This window comes from Macrotis lagotis, chromosome 1 (genome assembly GCF_037893015.1).
Source record: "Macrotis lagotis isolate mMagLag1 chromosome 1, bilby.v1.9.chrom.fasta, whole genome shotgun sequence".
Taxonomy (NCBI): Eukaryota; Metazoa; Chordata; class Mammalia; order Peramelemorphia; family Peramelidae; genus Macrotis; species Macrotis lagotis.
In genome coordinates this window covers 317,950,483-317,961,292 of record NC_133658.1, presented here as the reverse complement: position 1 = coordinate 317,961,292, position 10,810 = coordinate 317,950,483, and the positions used below count along the sequence as shown (strand labels likewise).

The 10,810-nt window shown below is 32.0% G+C and overlaps 1 protein-coding gene across 1 annotated transcript in view; it reads right to left on the bottom strand.

Annotated features, from left to right (window-relative positions):
* Positions 1 to 242: 242 nt before the first annotated feature.
* Positions 243 to 10,810, bottom strand: part of ZNF507 (zinc finger protein 507) — a 30,974-nt gene continuing 20,406 nt past the window's right edge. The window contains exons 6-7 of the mRNA XM_074211467.1: positions 7,459 to 7,593; positions 243 to 7,341 (exon numbers count right to left, since the gene is read on the bottom strand). Coding sequence (XP_074067568.1) covers positions 6,969 to 7,341; positions 7,459 to 7,593 — 508 coding nt within the window. The 3' untranslated portion in view covers positions 243 to 6,968. The remainder of the gene's footprint in view (positions 7,342 to 7,458; positions 7,594 to 10,810) is intronic.

Below are 10,810 nucleotides of genomic sequence, written 5' to 3'. Positions count from 1 at the left end.
TTTAGTTAATCTAGCCTTTTTTATCATGGCAAAAATATCAGTCAACAACTATAACACTTGGAAGAAAACAATGCCATCCATTTTTCCAATAATTAAATATAATTTTCAACATTTATTTTTGTAAAGTTCTCTCCCTTCCACCCTTCCCTCTCCCCACCCTAGGATGGCAAGTAATCCCATATAGGTTATATACGTACACTTGCATTACACACATGTCCCTGTAAGTCAAGCTTGAAAGAAGAATCAGATCAAAAGGGGAAAAATCATGAGAAGGAAAAAACACACTTAAAAAGATGAAAATATATGCTTTGATCTGCATTCAGATTCCATAGTTCTTTCTCTGGATGTCAATAGCATTTTCCATCTCAGGTATTTTTAGAATTATCTTTGATAGATATATTGCTGAGAAGAGTTAAGTCCATCATAGTTTATCATTGTACAATTTTGCTGTTAAGGTGTACAATGTTTTGATTCTGCTCAATTCATTCAGCATCAGTTCATGTAAGTCTTTGCAGGTTTTTCTGAAATCTACCTACTCATGATTTCTTACAGAACAAGAGTATTCCTGTTCATATTCCCATTAATATATCACAATTTATTCAATCATATTCCAATTGAGGGGTCTACCCCTAATTTTCATTTTTTTGCCATCACAAAAGAGTTGCTATTAAAAGTTCTGAATATGTAAGTCTTTCCCCTTTTTTAGTGGTCTCTTTGGGATACAGATTTAGTAGTGGTATTCATGGAGCAAAGATGATGCACAGTTTTATAATCCTTTAAGCACAATTCTAAATTGTTCTCCAGAGTGATTGGATCAGTTCACAATGCCACCAACAATACATTAGAGTCCCAGTTTTCTCATATCCCCTCCAAAGTTGATCATTTTCCTTTTTAGTCATATTAGCCAATATGAGAGGTATGAGGTGATATTTCAGAGTTGTTTTAATTTTCATGTCTGTAATCAATAGTGATTTAGAGTACTTTTCCATAGGACTATAGATAACTTTAATTTCATCTGAAAACTTCCTGTTCATATCCTTTGACTATTTATCAATTGGGGAATGACTTCTATTCTTATAAATTTGACTCAGTTCTCTATTTTAGGAATGAGGCTTTTACCAGAAACACTGTAAAAATTCTTTGTTTTTCCTTCTAACATTGGTTGTAATGGTTTTGTTTGTGCAAAAACTTTTCAATTTAATGTAATCAAAATCATCCACTTTGCATTTCATCATGTTCTCTCTATTCTTTGGTCATAAATCCTCCTCTTTATAGATCTGACAGGTAAACGATTCCTTGCTCTTATAACTTGTATAATGGTATCACCCTTTATGTCTAAATCACGTACCCATTTGACCTTATCTTTGTACAGGGTGTGAGATGTTCTATACTTAGTTTGTGCTATACTATTTTCTAGTTTTTCCAGCAGTTTTTTGTCAAATAGTGAGTTTACATCCTAGAAGCTAGAGACTGTAGTTATTTACTACTATGTCTTGTGAACCTAACCCTGATCCACAAAATTTGCTTCTTACCCTATACCAAACTGCTGCTTTATAGTTTTAGATCTGCTATGACTAGGCCATCTTCCTTTGCATTTTTAATTTCCTTGATTTTTTTTTTTTAGGTTTTTGCACGGCAAATAGGGTTAAGTGGCTTGCCACACAGCTAGGTAATTATTAAATGTCTGAGGCCGAATTTGAACTCTGACTCCAGGGCCAGTGCTCTATCAACTGTATCACCTAGCTGCCCCCTATTCCTTGATATTCTTGATGGGTATTTATAAATTTTATTATATTTTCTAGCTCTATAAAGTAATTTTTGGGTAGACTGATTGGTATGATACTATGACTGCTTTCCAAACAAAATGGAAAAAGTTTGTGGATTACTTTTAATCATCATTGCCTAGGAAGGCAGAGCCTACTTGCCTCACTTACAACCACAAGGTACCTGTAGAGCAAAGGGTAGATAATCTGAAGATGGGGTATTGTCCCAACTACCTGTTATGTAGCTACTTCTGTGGCTACTGGTCTCAGGTTATGACTGCCTGGAGGGATTTTAGTTTTGCTCAGGAAAGTTAGAGGATAGAGTGTGTGTGTGTGTGTGGGGGGGGGGTGTAAAGTGGGACAGTTGAGTAATAGTGATGGATAAATGTGCATTTTGGTGGAGACAAATCCATTATTGCTTATTGTGGTGGGGTTGGATGCCTCCCTTAAGATCAGAGGGGCCAAGACTCTTGCCCTTTGGAGACCACCTGGATAGAGCATTAATTGGGGATTACAGGAGTTGTGTTCTTGCAACAGATGTGACTAAATAATGTGTAGTGAAGTAGGTCAACAGTTACGACTTCCACTGTTCATAAGTCTGTTCATGAAGAAGGCAGATGGTGACAGCCACCCTTAGATTTGGGCAAGGAATATTGAATTAAAGAGTTAACATTTAACTAGTTTGTTGATAGGGTTGAAATTGGGAAGTGAAAAAATCGAAGCCAGAACAAGGGTTATTTGCCTACAACATACCCTTAAAGATGGTCTTAAAGATGATTTGGGGAACCATGGTGTGTCCAATACTCAAGTACCTGGGAAACCAATACTATTTTTACTATAATAAATCTTAATTTCAATCATAGTAAATAGTAATAGATTCTGCATAAAAGCTTTTTTGGGAGATCAGTAAATTTTTGAGAAAAAGGTTCCTGGGACTAAAATTTTGGTAACTACTGTACTAGGACAGTACTGAGAGATCAACTAGAGATCATGGTAAGGATGAAAAGATTTAAGTTTGAAGTATCATTTTTTGAATGCTAGATTCTGGTTGGTTATTTAAGAATTTTAAAATATGAAGTCAATCACCTGTGACAGTGAGAGCAAATGACTTTTTCTTGTGTGTGGTTGAGGTAGAGAATTAGGTTATAGGAAGTTTTGGGGAAACTAGTGAATATGCTTGAGGAAACACATATCCTAAGGCAGAGTTGCAGTGAAAAGGAATTTTTAAAGTTAGTCGATTGTAACTGAAAGATGAACTGATTCTACTAAGTGGATTATGATATATTTGCATTGTGAACTTTAAATGAGTGGAGGTTACCAAATGATGGTTGTACTAGGAAAATTTAAGCACAAAGAAAACCATTTGTGAGCAACAGGTTAAGAAATCCCTTTTGCAAAGTTAAAAAGTATCATAGGAATGAAGCTATCATATAGGAAGCCAATTATTTTTGGGAGAAAATAATTTTAAAATTTGACTGAAAAGCTCAAATGCTTGTCAAATGAGTTCTTTTGTCCAATTTACTAGAATTTATAGCAATGAGTCTCTGATCAATTAACCTTTAGAAAGTTTTACAACTTTTGTAAATAATGGTGCCAAATGAACATTTCCAAGTGAAGATTAATAAAGACAAGTATTTTTAACAAAAAAGTTTATTACCAAAATACAATATTAAAGTCCATACAAGACAAACTCCTGTAAAGCAAAATAAATTATTCTAACATTGTACAGTATTTCAGAAGGTAGTTAAGGAAGCATTGTTGAATTTGCTTCTTTGTTCTGTTCCATCATGAACACAATCCTAGACTTTTAGGCTTTAAGGCATGCAGCTTAATGTGCTGGATAATTTTTATAAAATGCAGTTCATCTTATTTAATAAGATACAGTGTTAAAATTAACTGTAGTCTTTACACGTCAGTTTTCTAAAGATTTTAATGCTTTGGCTATAAAAGCAGTGCCGTAGTGTTATACAATGCTTATTTCTTAAAAAAATACATATATCCATGTCCATGAATATTAAACTCAAATTTCTATTAAATATATTTTACATAACATTACTTTGAGCACCTGCTGTACATTTTAAAGAATTAATGATTAAATAAGTGCTTGTGAAAATTGAAAAAAAAAACTACGACTCTTCAGACAGGAGTTTGCTCTTCCTTGTCAATCCAAGTATATTGTAGGATGATGAAATGTAAACATAGGGATCCACCTTTTTGCTTTGCTAATACAGACAACTCAAGTAGTTTTGGAATGATTTTTTTTAATCTCAAAAAAAGATTAAAGTATTTAGAACAAAGGTTACAGTGAGTGTCACTAAATTAAATTGGCTGACCAGAGAACCTAAAATGTAAGGCTCAAGTAGTGTGGCAAAATAATTTTCTGGATGTTGATGTGCTTTGACAGAAAAGGGACTCTGGACCATCAGAGAAATAATATAAAAGTTTATATATCACAAAATGATGTACCGAAGAAACTTCTTTTAAGAGTTGCTTTTAGAATTCTGGAAATCTTAAATGTGCAATGTTTTAAACACAATTTTGTATGATCTTGTACTAATAAAAGCACTAATCTCTTCCTGTGTAACAGGAAGAGATGTTAAACATTTGATGTTTAATTCTGTTGAAATTACAGTCTTGACATTTGAATATTCAGAATATTTTTCCATTTTTTAAAAGTATTTAAATATTTGGGTTGACACAATGTTAACCTCAGACATATTAAAAAACAATGGGAAAGTAAAACTGGAATCAAACTAGAATCAAACCATGAGACTTGATAAAAGTTTAATGACTATATTTGTGGACTTCACTTTCTTTCCATTACTTGTGACAATTTTAAAATTTTAAATTCATGATCCCCTGAGGAAAATGTAAGGATTAATCAGTGGAATTGGTTTGACGACACCCAAAATAGGCAAATTAAAAAAAAATATATGTACATTTTTTTCCTATGGGGGAGGAAAGGGTTTTTCCCCAAAAAATAATTATATAAAATGGGAACCATGAAAATGAATTTCTATGTTGCAATTTTAACAGAGGAATTTCTTAAGGTTGTTCATTTTCAGCATTACTATTTCCTACACCTGAAAAAACAAAGTTCCATAAAAATGACTGGAAATGAAAATCCGGCCCACCAATATCAGTGCTGACCACTGTGATGACAATGGTACCACCTAAAAATATTTGACTGATTCAAAATTTATTATATTTTGATTCTGAAAAGAGAGGACTATAAAAATGTAAACCTCTCCTGTTACTTACATTGGGTTCAGTGATATATTTATTACATACAAATATTTTGAAATCTATTTAAAAAAAATTTCCTAAGTGGACTTAAATTCAACAGAAAGTTAAAAGGCAACTTTAATGAGCTATATGACATTGTTGCAAAATCTTAATTTTATTTAACACACATGTGTCACCTAAGTCATAGTCAAATTATAATGTAAAAATCATTCATCAGACAGTGCTCTAACTGAAAGTATTTCATATGGATTCCATAAAAATTTAATTTAATTCGGTAGACTTTGGAGCTTATTCTGTTACATTAAGTAAGAAGTGTATATACAACACTCCTGACAAACTCGAAGTTGCCTAGCATCACAGTCTTTGATCAGGAGGATATTAGAAAATAAATGCAGAAATAGCACCATGAATATGGTGCACTGGGTGTACACCAACTTTTCATATCTGTAGTTACAGCTTATTTCTGTAACAGAAATTACACATAAATATGTGATAATAAATACAAAAGAAACATCATTCTTGCTATCACTCTTTGAAATACATTATAATAAAGTTTTTTACACAAAACTTGTGATTTGTGAAAAACTAGAATTGCACCTATGTGATAGCAGGTTTTGAGGCAATTGCCTTGCCTTCAAAAAAAATCTGCTCTTCATATCACTTTCTCACAGAATACTACCTTTCTACATTTTTCTTAGGTAAGATATATATCCTTGAAGACTATTAAACCCTGTTTGTTATTTAAACTTTTATAGGCGATCTGGATTTTTCAGGATACAGCAATTTAGCTTATTATCCCATTTATGCAGGTATACATAAAAACATCGGCTTCATAAATTTTATAAATTAAAAAAAAACCACAACAGAAGCCTCATTTCTCTGTCTTTTGAAATGATTTAAAGAGAAACTTCTTATCAAAGAAAAACCACCCTGTACTTTCTCACTCAATTCAAGATGGTAAAGCTGACAGAAAAAACAATGGTTTGGTGGTCAACAAATGAAACTCTTCAGATTTAAAGTATTAGTAAGTCTGTATCTGGTAGCATGCTTGCTTTTATTTAGGAGATGGGGTTGATTGAATGGTTTTCATTTTACTTAGAAAACTACAGTGCTCTAAATATCATTCAGATACAGCCTTTTAGCAGCAATATAAGTATTTTACTTTTATAATGACCATTTCCATAAAACTGCATTTCTTATTTTTTGGGGTGATTTTCTTTTTTTTTTATTTCTCCCTTATCTTCTCCTTAAAAATGATACCATACACGTAATTGAAGATACTTTCAAAACGTCTATTTGCAAACCACAACTTGAATACAGAGGTGGCTGATTTTGTGTTTGTAAAACTAGAATCAAATCCTATTTATGCCAAGTTTGACAGGATGACTATTTCCTTCTAGTTCAGTATGGGATTCCAAATATATTCTCCAAAGATAGACAATAAGATACTCTCTTGTCCCAAAGTCTACTTGTCCTTTGCTTCTTTTCTGATTCTTCCCTTCTTGTAAGTAACACTAAACAGACCTAGTTTTCTTAGGTAAAATTTCTTTCCACCCCAAGAGTTGTTAGGCCATCAATTGGAAAGAAGGATAAATAACCTTTATTTAAAATAAAGGAGATATTTTTACTACAATGGTTCCCGAAAATACTTTATATTAACTCCTTTGTTCAGGTCTACAATAGGCATTTGGAAATGTAAACATTTGGCATAAGATATAGGAACATAGGATTGATATAAACTTTTTTGCTTCTTTCCCATTTGCTTCACCTAACTAGAACTATTTATTCTTTATTAAGCATTACCCATTTATAGTTCCTTCTCTTGACTGCAATAGGGATTTAGTTCACCAAAGTCATACTTGACATTTACACAAATATCACACAAGAAATGTCCTCTTTATCTACTACCTCAGTTGACATTAACAAAGGTAGAACTGCTGCTAGGAAATTTTATTCCAACTAGTTTGTGCTTAGGGTTGAGTTGTGGTCCTTATTTAGAATGATATTTATAATTTCACCCTCATGTTCTTTCATATGATCTAAGAGGTTTTCCTTGCTAGTAGATTCAAAACCACAAATACAACAACAGAAGAGCAAAACACAGTATTCCATATTGGGAGGGGCCTGTTTGGGGGTCTTTTCTGAATATTGTGAGGTATTATTATTATTTGTTGGGCTAAGTTTTTTATTCTCATTGGGACCTATAACTTCACTGGGAGCCTGGTTAACTGTTTCTGAAAATGACATCAAATTCTCTGAAATTCCCACAACAGAATTAGCTTTCTCATCAGTGCTGTCTGATAAAATCTTTCCAAGGGATTGTCCTTGAACCCTAAAAAACAAAAGCAAAAAATACATACAATTTTAAATTTAAAATAATTGGCTGGGATTGAATCTTCTGATTCAAATATAAGGAGGGAAGGGTATAAGGGTGATTAAGATCACACACCTGCCACTTTGTGAAATTGCATCATTGATAGCCTTATTTACTTGCTCATAGTTATAATTTTGGTCACTTGCATGTTTCCACATATGGGATTTCAAAGAAGGAGGATGGCTACATACATATCCACACAGAGAACATCTGAAAGAAAGGTTGAAGAAAAATCAAAAGACCTTTTAAAGTGTAATTTAAAGAAAATAATAAAGAAATTAAAGTCCCATATTCAAATCTAGGTATAACTTTGAAGAAGCAAGTTAACAATTTCCTACTACTATAGCTAAACATATTAACATTTCTAAAAAAGTTACCTATTCAGAATCTTTACTGAGTCACCAATTAAGATGAAACATCCCTCGACCTCAAACAAAGGAAAGAAATGTTCCTCAAAAAGGATTTCAGTTAGATTTAAAATAGTCAAATACAACTAAAATGGCGATTTAGATCTGTAAAAGTTCTGAAAATTTTTATTTTGCAAAATCTGGTATTTAATTTAATAGTCTAATACTCTAAAGAAGTTACCAGATGTTTGGTCTCAGGGCCTTTTAACAGATTAAAAATTATGGAGGACTCCAAAAAGCTTTTGTTTATGTGAGGTTATAGCAGCCAATACTTACTGTATTATAAAATAAAACTGATAAAAATTTTAAGATGTTAAATTAAGATATGTTAACATAAAATTTTAAATAACTATTAAAAAACTATTGAGTTGAATGACATTGTTAATCAAATCTTCTTAATAACTAATTGAAGAAAGCAGAATTCTTTTATCTACTTCTGAATCAATCTGTTTTAATATATTTATGTTGAAGTATGTAAAGAAAACTCAGCCTTATATAGATATATAACTGGAAAAGACAAGAGTATTTAAATAATGTTTCAGTATTATGAAAATGATTTTAAACTTGTGAACTCCCTGGAAGGCTTGGAGATTCCCAGTGGTCTCAAGAACAGCTGGTCTAAAGCTTTTTAAAAAATTTATCTATTTTCTTTATGTTGTTGCACAAATCAATAAACCTTGAATTTACCACTAAGTATTTAAGAATGCTACTTTTAATAATACATTTCTTTTCAGTACTTAATACAGACAAATCTGTTTACTAATTGTTACTCATCGCTAAGTAATGATATAAACTGCAGTGATACTGATGCAGAGAGAAATGTATATAAAGCAGAAAATGAAAAGAGGGACAGAATGTTTTCTTTTTAGTATTTAACAATAGTCTGCTAAAATCTAAGATGTTATGGTTTCTACAATAGCATCCAGTAACAGAAATATTCTTCTAGAAACTTTAGGTGATCTATAGTTCTAGGTGCAAAGTAAATGCTTCTAGTATCTGAGAATTATTATCCCATAGTTGTTATTCTTTACTAAATTAACTACTTACCTTAAGTTTTCATAAGCCTTAATAAGAAAGTAAAATGCATAAAACTAATGTTTTGAATATTTCATTTTGAGATACAGTATTATACAGACATCCTAGTCAATAAATCTGTAGGCCAGTACACTGCATGAAGCACACTTCATTGCATTATAGTAGGATCACAGTAGTTAGTATATGTTGACCAACTAAATGCTGCTTTGTAAAATGCTCCTTTAGGAGCCCTTTCAGAAATTTTTACTAGCAATTCAAAATTCAAACTCAAATTATTTATTTATTCATTCACTGATTCATCCAACTGTTATTTATTAAATGCCTATTCCAGACAAACTTCTGTTAGAGCACAAAGAAAGTGGCTTGAGAGGAGATAGAATCAGAATGCCCCATACAAGATCAAATGGTAACAGTAATAAATAATTAATAAAAATATAGGATGAATTACCATATACTGACTTCTGTTGCTGTCTGAGAATTTTCATTCCATGTAGCAATGTTCTATAAAAGTTGGACAGCACATAACTAGGTCTACAGGTCTAGATCTTGGCACCATGGATTGATTCTATGACAATGTGGTAAAAACATTTACATCAAGAAACTTGGATCCTAGTCTCATTTCTCATAATAATTCTCTATCTATGTGATCTTAGGCAAATCATTCTTTCTCTCTCTCTCTCTCTCTCTCTCGGCTTCAGTTTCTAAGTAAATTGCAGATATTGGGTTATTGATGATCTGTAAAATTTCTCCCAATTTCTAATATTCTGTGACTGGGGGTTACGTTCTTAGAGGAATTACATACCAAAAAAACCTATTTTTAAAAACAAAATGTTATGGTTAGAAGAGATATAAAATTAAGGGCATTACTTCTATTCATTTATAAAACTGTTTAAAGTGCAACAAAAATCTCTGATTATATACACGTATGTAAATAGCCATATACAACCATTGAGCCATTAAACTGCAGCAAGGGGCCCTTTCTAAATTGGACAAATCCCTCTTCTGGCAGGTGACAAATAAATTAGGGGGTGGAGAAAACGTTGGCTATATCCTGAAGTATATCCATCATAGACCCAGAATTTGCCTTTTAATCTGGAGAAGTCAACCATTTAGCTTCCTATTATCTCAGTTCTTATAAAAAATTAGTATTCTGCTTGCTATTTAGTTTGAATAAATAACGCACTAATAAAAACTACTTTTTTAGAAACCACAACATTCTTTTTTTTAGGTTTTTTTTGGCAAGGTAAATGAGGTAAAGTGACTTGCCCAAGGCCACATAGCTGGTGATTGTTAAGTGTCTAAGACTGGATTTGAACTCAGGTCCTCCTGACTCCAGGGCTAATGCTCTATTCACTGCATCACCTAGCTGCCCCACAACACATTCTTAAAAGGATGTTACTCATTTAAAATACTTCATCACTCATAAAAAATATTGTTACAATATTCATTTATTCACATACCTTGAAACAGGTTAAAGAGGAAAGAGTACTAGATTTCTACTCAGAGAACTTGAATTTGAATGATGGTTTTGCCATGATTTTACCCATATAACTTTGAACATATCATTTAACCTCTGAGGGTCTATTCCTCCAGCATAAAATAAGGACATTCAACAAAAGATCACATAAAGGTCCCCTTTTTTCAGCTCTAAATCCACAAGTCCTTGAAATCTCTAACAATATCCACAGTTTTACTCTAAATGCTGAGAAATCTGAGACACTAACTACATTCACATTATCAACACTATTTTAAATTTATCTCTACTGTTGCTTGGGAAATGAGAATATTGGCTGTAAAACTGAAATTTTTGCATTGAATATAATATAATATAATATAATATAATATAATATAATATAATATAATAGTATATAGAATGCCTAATTCCTTATAAGACACAACTACTATAAAGCTAAAAGAGAGGTTAAATACCAATGGAAACCTTAAAAGCCAATTTCAATATTTTCCATTTCTATTTTCCATGGTGC